The following is a 14,647-nucleotide window of genomic DNA, read 5'->3' on the forward strand; positions in this document are numbered from 1 at the left end:
CTCCGTGGAGCCACCGCTCCACCGACACCTCTAAAGAACCGCCGCCTGGTACAGACGGTTCTTCTAGCCTAGGCTTAATTCGTTGTCCTTGGCGCTTCTTCAAGAAGCGGCGCCGGAGCATCCAACGGCATTTTATAATTACACCGCCTCAAAGACTAACCTGGCACAATCCAACCTTCTCTTTATAGTGCTTATTAAATTAAATCTAGCACAAGAGCGACAGTCAACAACGTCGTGCTCAGGCCCTAAGCAAGGAATACACAAAGTATGATAATCTCTATGCATCCGCTTCCCACAAGAAATGCAATTATTGACTTTTTCTGACATCCGTAAATCACTGAGGCAAGAAAAACTAAAATATTCCCAACGGGTACTTAGCCAACTTTGAACTCGGTCTGAAACTTCAAATCGAAAAATCTCAGAACGCCAACCGCACTTGCAATGCTGCTTCTGCATCGGACCATGCGGCAAAAAGACTGAGGATATGACGTCGGTCATGCGCATTTGTACCCTGACGTCCTGATGTCAGTCAAATGCGCCTTGACCGACGTCAGCCTTATACTTTGATATTCGGGCCGACCGAGGACAGCGGACTACCCAAGTGTAAGGACTGCAGCAATGTGAGATGAAGAACATCCCATCTGCCAGGAAAGTCTCCAGGAACGGATGGCATTCCAGTGGAAGTTTGGAAGCTAGGAAGGAAGAAACTCAAAGATCTAGGCAGTTCTGTTTAAAGTATTTTAAAAGGAGAAGAGGCACCAACTTCCTGGAAAAAAAGCTGTGGTGGCTGTTATCCCTAAAGACAGTAAAGACCCATCAGATCCAGCTGTGTATTGGGCCATTTCAATTTTAAACCACGACTATAAGCTGTGTATAGGGCCATTTCAGTTTTAAACCATGATTATAAGCTGTGTATAGGGCCATTTCAATTTTAAACCATGATTATAAGCTGTGTATAGGGCCATTTCAATTTTAAACCACAATTATAAGCTGTGTATTGGGCCATTTCAATTTTAAACCACGATTATAAGCTGTGTATAGGGCAATTTCAATTTTAAACCACAATTATAAACTGTGGAAAGGGCCATTTCAATTTTAAACCACAATTATAAGCTGTGTATTGGGCCATTTCAGTTTTAAACCATGATTATAAGCTGTGTATAGGGCCATTTCAATTTTAAACCAGGATTATAAGCTGTGTATAGGGCCATTTCATTTTTTTTAAACCAGGATTATAAGCGGTGTATAGGGCCACTTCAATTTTAAACCACAATTATAAAGTGTTTATGTCTATAATGGCTAAAAGAATAGCAACGGTGATGCCAAAATTGATAGATATGGACCAATGTGGTTTTGTGGAGGTGAGGCAAACATCTGACAACATTAACAGAACAAGGATGATCCAGGAGGCAGAATGTAAGAAAATATCACTGCTATTAGCGGATCGTAAGGCAGCTAAAGCATTTGAAAGAGTAAGCTGGTATTTTACACTTACAGTAAGGGAAGCATTTGCATTTCCTGATACAATAATAAGGTTAATTGGAAGGATATATGAGCGATCGGCAGCAAAAAAATCAAAGAGGGAGGTTTTCTCTCCGATAAGTTGTGTATGGAGAGAGGAACCAAGCAGGGGGTGCCCCCTTTCCCCTTTGTTATTTACATTATATTTAGAACCACTGACAAAGACAACAAGGGACTCAAAAGTTCAAGGATATAACTGTTATGGTGTCAAGAAAAGTGGACTTTATTTGCAGATGATATGATTTTGTAACTGATGGAACCAAAAAATGACATCTCTGAGCTGTGGAACATTCTGAGACAGTTCCGGGTTTCCTGTGGTTATAAAATCAGTGAAAATAAAACAAAGACTATAGCTATGAATTGGTTCAGCAACACCTACATTTACAGAGACATGATAAAAAGAAGTACTTAGTATGGATTAAAAGGGATTTGGCTGTAGCAGCAAACAATGTGTGAGAAGAGACTAAACAAAAGATAATACAAAAACTGAGAATCTGGAAGCTCTTGCCTATGGCTATGGATAGCAAGATACAAGCAGTAAAATGTTTTAGTCCCTTTAATTTTATAGACAGGTCAGGCATACTTTTATTTACCAGAGATGTTTTTGTGCATAGTAATTAATAAAAAGTTGAAGGATTTCATTTGGGAGGGGAAGAGTCAAGTGAGATTAGCTGATCCTCCTAATAGAATAAGGAGGTACAGGATAACCTGAATTGAAGGGTTACTTTAGAGTTATGGTTAAGGCATTTATACATATCACAAGCAGAAAGTTACAATTCAAAGTGGAAACGGATGATGATGAAGCAGCAAGTGGGAGGTAATTCAACAAATAGGAAAGAATGGCATTTTAAACGCAGATCCTTAAGGAGAATTAACAAGAGTCATGCTGAACATTAAAGAAAAAATAGATACATTTTGGAGAAGTATTTATGCAGATCCTGTGGGACATAAAGATGCTGAATTGATAGAAGAAGTAAAAGAAAAAATAAGAAGTTTAAAGGTACAGGATATGAAATGGGATGAACAGCCAGAGAGACTGAAACAAAATTAAGAAAAGCTTCTAATTGGAAAACTCCAGGCCTAGATGCAGTACCTAACTTCTGGCTAAAAGTATTAACATTTTTGCACACAGATTTAGCCATGAGTAATAACTATTTATATGTGCACCCCGAACAAACACCAGCCTGGCTAACAACATTGAAAACAATGCTCCTTCTTAAGAGTGAACCTGCAAGCAACCCTAAACGTTACAGGCCAATAACCTGCCTTCTGATAACCTATAAACTATACACTGGAATTGATGTAGACAAAGCTTATACTCATTTAGAAGAAAACTCAATTATGGCAATAGAACAAAAGGGCAATAAAAGAAAGAAAGGCATACGGAACAAAGGATCATTTGTTGTTAAAATAAAGTCATAGTGGAGAAATGCAAAAAGGGGAAAAATCCAAGTATGGCATGGCTAGATTACAAAAAACATTTGACAGCATCCCACATTCATGGATAAGAGTGCTTAAAAATGTATAAGGTACACCCTACACTGACAAACTACATCACAGTGACCATGAAACAGTGGCAGACCACTATGCAATTAAGCCATGATAAAGGACAAATTATTATCCCAGGGATAAAAATACAAAGGGGGCTATTCCAGGGTGGCTCTATCACTGCTGCTCTTTTGTCTTGCCTTTAACTCATTAAGCTGTCTACTTAACAGCTTAGGTCATGGTCATAATTTGGCTCCCAGAAAGCAACAAAGTGTAAAGACTTCGCATTTTCTCTTTGTTGATGATTTAAAAATATACCCTCATCAGATGAGGAACTGAAAGCACAACTGCAAGTTGTCAAAATGTTTTCAGATGATAAAAGAATGCCATTTGGTCTTGATAGATGTGCAAAAGCAATCTTTAAAGCAGGAAAGCTGCAGCATCAAGAAAACATCAGTTTGGGACAAGAATGTGATATAAAAGAACTTGAGCAAGAGGGACTGTGTAAATACTTGGGAATTGATGAAGGATCAACTATAAAATATGAACAAATGCAAATAAAACTCAGTAAGGAACATTTCAGAAGACTTAAATTAATCCTGAAAACAGCTTTGACTACTAGGAACAAAGTTCAAGCTATAAACCAATTTGCTCTTCCTGTCTTAACTTATAGTTTTGGAATGACTGACTGGCCCCAAAAGGTTTTGGATAGATTACACAGAAAAACAGGAAGGATGCTTCATGCTCATCAAATGACTTATAAAAATCAGTGCTTACCAAGATTATATAATCCCTGTTCTGAAGGAGGGATGGGCCTCCTTGAAACAGATACATCTGCAATCGTGGGACTGCATACATATCTTGCTGACCTCACAAGACCCACACATAGTGAAAGTTTTGAAACATTAAGAGAATAAAACTAAGACAACTTCCCTTCTTAGTCTAGCAGAAGCATATTGGTGTCAAGTGGGAATGGAAATCAAACCAGAAGTAGATAAAAATGAGGCAGCAACTGAATGTGCCAAAAAAACAAAACAAAAAAACAAATATAAGATGAAGGATCACATGAGATGGCAAGAAATGTGGAAAATGCATAAATCTAGTTGCAAGTATAGAAAAATCCTGTAACAACCTCATGTTGATCAGGATCAAATGCAGGAATGATTAAGGAGAGGCAAATTCAAACCAAAAGATGAAAGGTTAATACTGGCTACCCAAGATAGTGGACTACATACATATTGATCTACAAAGTCCATTGAACATGTGGGAGAAACAGACAAATTTAGGTTTTGTAAAACACAACTGGAAACAGTTGCACACCTTATTAATGACTGTGACATACTAATGGCAAAAGGACTGCATACTGAAAGGCATAATCATGTGGCAAGACTTGCACTGGGGATTGTGCAAAGATTATAATATTGAAGTAGATGAAAAACATTGGAAATATGAGCCACAAAGCATCATAGAAAATGATGAAGTCTACATAACAAGGGATTACCCCTTACCAACAGTTCAAAAGACAGATGAGAGAAAACAAGATATAGTGGTCAATGAAAAGAAGACAAAGGTAGCATCGATTATTGAAATTGCTACACCCAGTGACTACAGTGTTTTGTGTACAGAGAGACACAAAGTCATAAAATATCAGGATTTGCAGACAGAAACGCAGTTTGTACCATACACATATGGGTTGTGCCTCTCAGGCAGCCCTCGGGTCGGGCCGGATTCCAAAGTCTGGGTCCGCGTGGCCGAGGCCGGCTTCCCACGCCAGAGCTCAGGCGGCTGGGGTATAAAGCATCAGACGCGCCATTTTCCTCAGTGTTTCTTGCCCCAGATGCCAGGTGCCCTCTAGGAAGTAACAAACAACAAACAAACATATAATAGATTCCCCCAGAAAGCTAGCTGGGGTAAGTACCTAGGAATACCACAGAGGAAGGGGGGGTAGGTAATCCTGACTGCAGATGCACATACCTATCGGACATCTACATTTATGATAGGTACAAAACTGTACTATGGGTAGAATAACAGCCCAATCTGGGAGGGAGGTACTAAGAGAATTATGGTGTAGTTATCCCCCCCCCTGCAGTACTGCAGTTGCAAACTGCCCTCGATTTGGAGGGGTAATGCTTGGCAAATGTAAGCCACCCTCGTGAGGAAAGCTGTGTGGTGGCTGTGGCCCCTTGTGGAGTGAGGCCTGATATTGTCTGTTTGAATTGTGCTCTTCCTTGGCACCCTAGTTGCATGCTACAAAAACGCTGTCAGTTCTTCTCTGTTAGTTTTAGTTCTGTCCAAATAGTAGTGTTTAGGGAAGAACGGGGCAAGTGAATAGCTTTTCAAAGATACCCCTAGATACCACCTTTGGCATGAAAGTAGGATTGGTGTGACACTCTATCCTGGTGAAAAATAGAAAAAGGCTGCACTGCCATTAAGGCCTGTAACTCAGATACTCTTCTTGCTGAAGTGATGCTATGAGAAGAATGCAGTTTTTCAAGATAAAAACTGGAGGTCTGCCCATGCTGCTGGTTCAAAAGAGGTAGCGCCAGTTTTTCCAACACAAAATTGAGATCCCATGCAGTAGGGGGTCTTTCTTGAGGTTTAAATGGATGAATAAGACAGCCATTGTGGAGCAATTCTGCTAAGTATTCTAGGATGTGAATCTCTCATTTTTAGCCGAGTATGCCTTGGTCTGCGAGCCTCCAGTCTGAGATAATAAGGCGGTTGGGCTTTAAGGAATCTTCCAGGCAGTTTCCTGAAATTGTTCTATAGAAGAAGCCATAGAAGAGACCATGAGTGTGCGTGCTGGAGACATGCTTCTCAGTAGCGGGTACCAATGCTGCCTTGGCCAGTCCGATTTAGTATGACTTTTGGCTGTCCCTCCCTATCTTCAGTAGAACCTTGAGCGTTGTATGACTTTTGGCTGTTCCTCCTCATCTTCAGTAGAACCTTGTACATCAATGGGAGGGCAAAAAAACATATACTGTTAGCCAGGCTTGTGGGTGGGTATGTCCTGAGCAGAATTTCTTCAGTTTGGTTGGAGTGGGAGAGGCTTAACAGATCTATCTCTGGGATTCCCCATTTCTTTGTTATGAGTTTGAAGATGTCTGGATGCACATCCATGGTAGTTCTGCTTAAGCTGTCTGCTAGTGTATTCTCTTTCCTGGTAATAATTTGGCCTGCAGCTGGATGTTGAGATTCAGGCATAGGTTCCAGAGATCCATAGCCATCCGGGGCATAGAGGGGAAATGTGCCCTCCCCTGTTTGTTTATGTACCACATGACCGTGGTGTTGTCTGTCAACAGGTGTCCTTGCTGGAGGAAGGGTCTGAATGTCTCGATTGCATGTCTTAGCATTTCCTTTTTGGTTTATGTGCATGCCTAGCTGCCCTTGAGACCACAGGCCTTGGATACGTTTGTCCTCCATGTGCTCCCATCCTCGGTCTGAGGCGCCCGTGGTGATGGTCTGCCTTATTTTTGGTTTGTTGAGCTCACCCTCTGTTGGACTGGCAGGCCTGAGCCCACCACAGGAATTCCTTTTGAAGGCATGGAATGATTTGTATCATGGTTTCTAGACTGTGACTGTGTTGAGACCATACATTCCTTAGGTACCATTGTAATTAATTAAAATTATGCAGGATGCCATGTAACCCAGGGCCTGCAGGACTTTCCTTGCAGTAAGCTGAGTTTGTCTGGTCAGTCATGAAGTAATCTGGAAGATGTTTTTGTTTTTCTTCTGTGAGAAAAGCCATCTGAGTGATTGTGTCCAGATCCGCTCCCAAAAAGGTTATCCTTTGGGATGGTACTAGTCTTGACTTTTGGATGTTGACTGTGTATCCCAAGGTTTGTAGCAGGTGTATGGCATAGGCCAAGTCCTTTAACAACTTCTTCTTGTCCGCTTGTATTAGGCAGTCGTCCAGGTATGGATAAATTTGAATTCCCTGAAGTCTGCAGTGTGCAATTACTGATGCCAGATTTATCGTGTGATACTCTGGGGGGAGTAGATAAGCCAAAGGGCAATGCTGAGAATTGATAATGCTCTGATCCTGCAAGAAACGAGGTGTCTTCTGCAATCTGGTGAATAGGGCAGGTATGCCTCCTTGAGATCTAGAGTCAGCCAAGACTCCTTGCCCAACATGGGAAGAAGTTGCTGTAGGGTCAGCATTTTGAATTTTGGCACAACGAGATAAGTGTTCAGTGTGGACAGGTCGAAGTATAGGCCTCCATTGGTTTTCTTTTCTTGCACAAGGAATAGTCTGGAGTAAAACTTCTTGGCCTTGTTCTGTAGATGGTACCCTTTCTATAGCTTTCATCTGAATTAACTTGCTGATTTGTCTTAAAGCCTCTACCTTCTGGTTTGGTGGAAGGTTTGGCATTCCTACTTTTTGGCAAAGTATGGAAGTGAAACCTGTATCCTTTGTCTATTATTTGCAATGTCCATGTATCCTTTGTAATGCAATGCCAGTTTTTTGAGAATAAAGCCAACTTTCCGCCCAAGGGTGCTTCCAGTTGATCCCTGGTAGGCGGAATCAGAGTCAAGTCAGTGGGTCTGTCCTGTAGTAGTGGTAGTAGTTGTAGCTGTTGCACCACTCCTCTGGTTTGCAGGCTGCCACTGACGGCCTCTGTAGGGGCCCTTGGATTGACCTCTGCCTCTAGGGCGCCTGTTTCTGCCTCTCTGTGCTCTGGAGGAGTCTGGAAAGGACCAATTCTTTGTAGGCCAGTTTCTGCAGAACATCGGCGGTTGAACTTGCAGGAAAATCTTTAACTGTTTGCACAGATTTTGCTTTTTCCTCAACCTTCTTTAGAATCTCCTGTGCAGGGGAGCCAAATAAATGTTGCTTTTCCATTGGAGCATCGAGGAGTTTAGCCTTGACATGGTCTGGTAAAGATTGTTCCTTCAGCCAGGCATGCCTGCGAATTACTGCCCCAGTCATAGCTGATCTAAATGAAGCCTCCAGTGCATCATAGACCGTAAATCCCTTCAGGATTTGGTACACAACTCACAACAGGTCAGTAATCATTTCTTAAAATGTGGCTAAGGGTTCAGGTGCAGAAAGTTTCTTATTTAGCTGATCTAACAAAAATTCTTGGTACTGTATCATATGGAATTGACAGTTTAATGCCCTGGCAGAAAGAGTAGCAGATGTATAAACCTTTTTTCCCCATCTCTCTAATGATCTAGACTCTCTTTCAGAGGGTAGGGGATTTTTGGCAGTAGCCGCTGCAACCCCTTTAGGGCCCTGAGAAATAGTTTCTGGATTTGCAGCATGGGCTTTATACAGGTGGAAGCGAGAATCTGGGACCCTGTAATATCTGTCAGGTTTGGAGGGGGCCGGAGGAAGAGTATCAGGTGCAGTACTGACATCATTGTACACATCAATTACTGTTATAACCGGAGGTATAGCTAAGGGCCTATGCTGGGGCAAATGCAAAAAGGTCCTTAATCTGTTTCTAGAATCAGAGAAATCCTGACCCTGCCATTGAAAGTGTTCTCTCATGGAGTGTAAGGTCTCCCCAAAAGAAAATTCCTCAGGGGAGGCTGAAGGATAGATTCTTCTGCATCTGAATCCTCAGGCTTAGTAGGCCCCTCCTGGTGGTCTGACAAATCAGATCCATCCGTGGAGTAATCTGAGAAGTGAGGTTCAGAGGGTCCCAGTCTTGCCGGGTGGTTGGGCTCTGTCTGGGTGAGGCTGTTAACCCCCAGTCCTGAGAGAAGGTCCTCAGCAAGACTGAGGATCTGAGAACTAGAGGAAGGCCTCTGGGATGTAGATTTAGCAGGCAAAGCTTTAGAAGGCCTTAATAGACATAGAAGGGGCCTAGCTGCCCCACGGCAGGGGTAGAAATGTCCAAAGGTATGGTGGTCGGACAAATCCTGAACACTACTTCGTAGGGAGTTCTGAAGCAGACTCAGCCGGGCCTCTCTGGCCTCGGGGTCGAGGTATGGTTTCGGTAGTAGGAATAGCCGCGGACTCTGTTTCAGCTAAAACCCGGGACACTCGCCCGGGAGGCCTAGCCGTGTCGGTCCTTTTTATAAGCAAAATCAAAACCAAAAACTCCTCTGCGAATCGCATCGCCCCGAGTCGGTCGGGTTGAAGGAGCAGCACAGGCTAAACAAGCTGATCGTGGTCTGGGCCTAAGCAAGGAAGGCAGTAAGAATGGAAATCCTTATGAGGTATTTGTTTCCCACAAGTTAAACAATTATTTACTTTGTCTGACATCGGCTGAGGCAAGAAAGAGTCCTAACAGGGTACTTAGCTTTTAAGTCTTCGGTAGCTGAAAACTCTGGATCTGACCGACCGCACTTAACAGCAGCTGCTTCGGCAGCAGCGCAGCAAGAAAGACTGAGGAAAATGGCGCTGGCTGATGCTTTTATACCCCAGCCGCCTGACGCCGGGAAGAGGCTTATTCAGCCGACGCCGACCCAGACTTTGAAAACCGCCGATCAAGGGCTGCCTGAGGCAGGACAACCCATATGTTATGACTGCAGATGCATCCTTGAAGGACATAGAGAGTGATGTGGAAGAAAGATATCCAGACAGTTCCAATTGTAGTAGGAGCGACAGGCACTATAAAAAAAGAATCTACAATCGTATCTAGATAGGTTACCAATGCATGTCAGTTGCATTGTCGCCTCACAGCAAGAGGTTCTCCGGTTCGATTCTTGGCTGGGGTGCCTTCTGTGCGGAGTCTGCATGTCCTCCCTACTTTTGTGTGGGTTTCCTCTGGATGCTCCGGTTTCCTCCCACGTTACAAAGACATGCCTCTGGAATGTTTCCCCCCAGGCCTCTGCTGAAAATTGGCTTTGTTCCAAGTCAGAGTTTCCCAGTAAACAAATACTAAATAGATAAATAAAATGCAACTCCGTACGAATTGCAAAAGGAGTCATTACTGGGCACATTGCAGGTGCTGCAAAGAGCACATCTGGCTGACATCAAAGACTGAAACAATACTAATTTCATGAACTTTAATCATACTTAGACTCATGGTATTAAAAACCCAAAAGATTTGGAGAAATTACAAAAACATTATATTCCTAAAGTAGCAGAAAGTATACCAAGAACTAAGCCAACACAGGAATGGAGAAAGGAAATTCTGCTGATAGGGATGGCTGCAATTAGAAGTACACAGAATAGACAAGAGGAGGCTGGAATTTATTAGAGGAAGGTGGTAAAGGAATCAAGGTATTGGGAACAAATAATTAGAGAGGGAAAGGTAACAGAATAGGAAAAGGCCAAGAAGACATTTGGCTGGTAGTTACTGATTGCTTTCCCTATCAGGGATTGATAAAGAACAGACAAAAAGAAAGGGATAGGAGAATCCTAAATGAATGATCTGCACTCAAGTTTTTAGCTGAATCTAGAACAAAAACTTTCAATCCTGACAGTGTTTACCTACTATTCAAGGCTAGGAGTTCTTTTTGCTGCACTTTACTGCTCCTATACCATGCTGACTACTGTTAACAGCTGTATTTTTCCTGTGCGTAAATTACATTTTCACCCATTTCCATCTTGATTTGGTGTTCACTGCAGTGTTATTGCTACTACTGTATTACATTTAGTTGTGCACTGCCTTCCCATTTGCAGTTCACTGCAGTGTTATTACTACTGTATTACATTTAGTTGTGCACTGCCTTCCCATTTGCACTTCACTGCGGTGTTATTACTACTGTATTACATTTAGTTGTGCACTGCCTTCCCATTTGCAGTTCGCTGCAGTGTTATTACTACTGTATTACATTTAGTTGTGCACTGCCATCCCATTCGCACTTCTTCACTTGGTGTTATTATTACTATTATATTACATTTAGTTGTGCACTGCCTTCCCATTTGCACTTCGCTGCAGTGTTATTACTACTGTATTACATTTAGTTGTGCACTGCCTTCCCATTCGCACTAACCTGCTACTAGTCCAGACTGCTTACTAGTCACTAGTAATGCATTCTCCTTGCTGAGAATTAACAGCTGTTTATTTATTTACTATTCGTTTACTGGGTAGGTGAGCTGGTCAACAATCTCTTCAAGCATGACCCAGACTCACAAAGCACAACGGAATTAAATGGTCCTACGATTGTAGAGAAATTACATAACGCAAAGCATACTTACCGTCATGAAGGAAAGCACTTCCTTATTTTCAGCTTTGGGGTGACTGGTTCCAAAAAGTACTGAATCAACTGGACACAAAAACAAGAACATTTCTTCATGCTTATCATATGATATATAAACATCTGGGTATATGAGGGGTATATATATTCCTCGCTCTGGAGGAGGTACAGACATTCACGAAACTGACTATATGTATAGATCTGCAATTGTTGGACTGCATGCATATCTGCTAAACTCAAATCCAAATACAGTGAAAGTTTTAAAACATGAGCACAAGAGGTTTAAGATGACACCTTTCTTTAGTTTCAGAGAGGTACTTCAGAATAAAGAATAACAGAAATCAAACCAGAGGTAGACAAAAAAAAATCAGGCAGCACATGAATGTGCCAAAAACAAAAGAAAAGTATGAGAAAAATGATCAGGTCAAAAGGAAAACAAATGGAAAATCCACAAATACATTACAAGTACAAAGATCTTCTGGGAAAACCTCATGTTGACCAAAATTTGATGCAGGACTGGTTAGGGAGAGATGAGCTAAAACCAAAACAAGAAAGGCTAATCACGACGAACCAGGATAGTGGACTAAATATATGCTGGTTTAGAAAGTCCACCGAAAAGGAGAAAGACAAATGCAGGTTCTGTAAAACAACAAGGGAAAACAGTCACCTTGTTGCTGGGTGTGATACACTCATGACAAAGGGCCTGTATACTGAACAACGGAATAATGTGGCAAGACTGCTGCACTGCAATACTGAAGTAGTTGAGAAGCACTGGAAAAAAATGAACCACAAAGATGATGAAGTTTAATTACATGGGATCATCCATTACCAACAATTCAAAAAAAACAACATCAGATATAGCAGTCTATGAAAAAAAAACACAAAAGCAGCATTGATTATTGAAATTACTACACCAGTGATTTTCTACAGTGTCTTACTCACAGAAAGACACAAAGTCATAAAATGCCAGACACATGAATAATATGAAAGAAAGATACCCATACAGTTCCAACAGTAGTAGGAGTAACAGGTCTACTAAAAAATAATTTCTAATTGTACTTCCAAATGTTACCAATACATGCCTTAAGAAACTGAGAACATAGAGGAAATATGGAATGTTTTGCCTGTGGGCATAATACAGTTTACATTATTAGATATGATCAAAGCTATCTGGAGTACAACACAGGGAAAGAACAGGCAACTGCAACATGTGGCTGGACTTTACAAAGCAAAAGTCTCCCTACACCACCTCTGCACACTCGTATGTTGATGACCCTCAAACAGCTAATGAGAAATCACAGTGAGAGACAGGGACAACCAGTTCACAGAAAGCAGTTGAGAGAGTTAATTGAGGAAGTAAAGGAAAACCACCATGTACTACATAGACTGTACCGAATAGCCTTTTTCTTGGCTGTTCATTCTGTTGTGCACAGACTTTCTTGCCCAGAGTCTGTAGATAGGCATCTTTGGCAGCAAGATTAGACATCCTGACATCGGGTTACCTAGTGAAAAAAAAAAGAAAGTAAATTTAACAAAACAAAGTCTGCTTTTATTACATGACTGACTATGTTAAAATTAGGTTGGATGCTGCTTATGTTGACAATGAGGTACTGGAAAGATAGAAGCAAGCTACAGAACATGACCTGCTAAATGTGCATTACTTCCAAAGTGCAACAGCAACCACAGTGAAAAGAAAGTAAAGCTGACATTTTTCTTGTTACTGCTGTTAGATATTTTTGCTAGTTGAGTTTTTTCCCTTTTTATTTAAAGCTTGCTAAACAGCAAACTGCATTTAGCAAGAATAAAAAGGGCAGTACATTTCAGTTCCTGCTACATGGCAGTTTAATATTCTGCTGTGAAATGGAAGACTTGTACAGATATGACCCTAAAAACACTAACACCCCTGTTCTCCAAAAAGGTATTAGTGTGTATTTCGATCATTATCTAAAAATTAGTGTACAAACCTCACAACCCTATACTTCCGTGTTCTTGCTTCCTGATTTGTCACTAACGGCCATCTCAATTACACTAAGAACCAATTATGAATCTATAAGACATTTCAAGTGAGGAGATGAACACCCAGAGCTACCGCAAGTTTCCCATGTGACAACAACCACAGAAGGATACTTGGCAAAGAGAACTGTTGAGAAATTCTTGGCCAAGATTTAAAGCAACTGGATGAATTTTTAATCACTCTCTTTTTTTTTAATTTAATCTTATTCAAGTTCCTTATTGTTTTGGGGAAAGACAGTTTTACACAATCAGTAAATAAGAACTGATCACCTATTTACCCTACAAGCTTCCTGTAGTGCAGTACAACACAATCCACTTAAACCATGGTACGACTGCAAAATAAATTAAACATATCACAGAGAAAACACTGTCAACATTTAGTCTGCATTTCTGCCATCCCACCATAATGTGAGGGGGGATCCATCGCCCAAACCTCCACAAAGCATTCTTATTATATCCAATGATCTAATTATCTTGGAGATGGGAGGAATACTTAGTTATCCTGTCAAACCAACCACTTCTCTTACTTTGAGATTGTATACTAGGGTCTATGTTAAATGTTCGAACATCCAAAATGTCGAACATTACATGGTCGAGACCAAATGTTCGAACATAAAATAAAAATAAAAAAAAGAAAACACAGAAAAAAAACCACTAACAGTGTAGGCAGAGGGGCAAGCCCCCTGCACCCATGTGGCGGGCTGCGCACCCCACACACCCCTACTTAAATATACCAACTCCGAGACCGCACTTTAGTGCAGAAAAGGGAAATTCTCCCCATCTGCACCATACCTTGCTGTTGAAAGTCTATCTTTGAGCACTCAAAATTTCGAACGCTTGGTCTTGACCTTGTACCGTTCGAAATTTTGAGCGTTCAAAGATTTGACAGGTACCCGTATACTAACTCCAATTTTGCACTTAGTTTACAGATTTGCTGAAACCAAAGCCACACACTGGAGAAGGTGGTTAGAGGGGGCAGCTTCCCTACAGAAAAATATTACTTATTTTTTCATAGATGTGTTTTAAAATTCTGTCATGCAACTATATGTATAATCACATTGCATGTCTTGATCTGAATTACAGTTTCAGAAACATTGTCACATTTCACACTGACTTGCAATCATTCACATTCCTACTAAAATGTTACGTATACAGTGATGTGCACTATTAAAAGAAAGCACTGTCAACTATAAACAATGAAGTACCACACCTTAACTCTGTCACTTCTACATAGTCATAAACCTACACGTTTTTCACTGAACGGTTGCACACTTTTTTACTACAGCTAACAAATGAGTACAGCTAACAAATGAGTAAACCTCAAGTACACAGTTCAGCATTCTCGCTCTGGTGAAATCATACGAAATAAAATGTAAGCTTCCATTTACTTACCTCTTATACCCGATTTCTCTTCATTTATTGCAGTAATGAAGCTCTGAGCTTTGAAGTTAGATTTTAGTTTTTAGGTTATCCATTCATTCATTTGAAAGACACTATTCTGTTTGACTGAAATGTGCAATTACTTTGG

At 41.1% G+C, this 14,647-nt stretch overlaps 1 protein-coding gene across 2 annotated transcripts in view; it reads right to left on the reverse strand.

Annotated features, from left to right (window-relative positions):
* Positions 1-14,647, reverse strand: part of SURF6 (surfeit 6) — a 471,845-nt gene that overhangs the window by 344,202 nt on the left and 112,996 nt on the right. The window contains exon 3 of one of the 2 annotated variants that reach the window (XM_044058622.1): positions 12,499-12,593. In XM_044058622.1, the coding sequence (XP_043914557.1) occupies positions 12,499-12,593 (95 nt within the window). Of the gene's footprint in view, positions 1-12,498; positions 12,609-14,647 lie in introns of both variants that reach the window. The other variant, XM_044058623.1, reaches the window with a different exon arrangement.

Source organism: Protopterus annectens, chromosome 16.part0 (genome assembly GCF_019279795.1).
Source record: "Protopterus annectens isolate FY-2018-M chromosome 16.part0, PAN1.0, whole genome shotgun sequence".
Classification (NCBI taxonomy): domain Eukaryota; kingdom Metazoa; phylum Chordata; order Ceratodontiformes; family Protopteridae; genus Protopterus; species Protopterus annectens.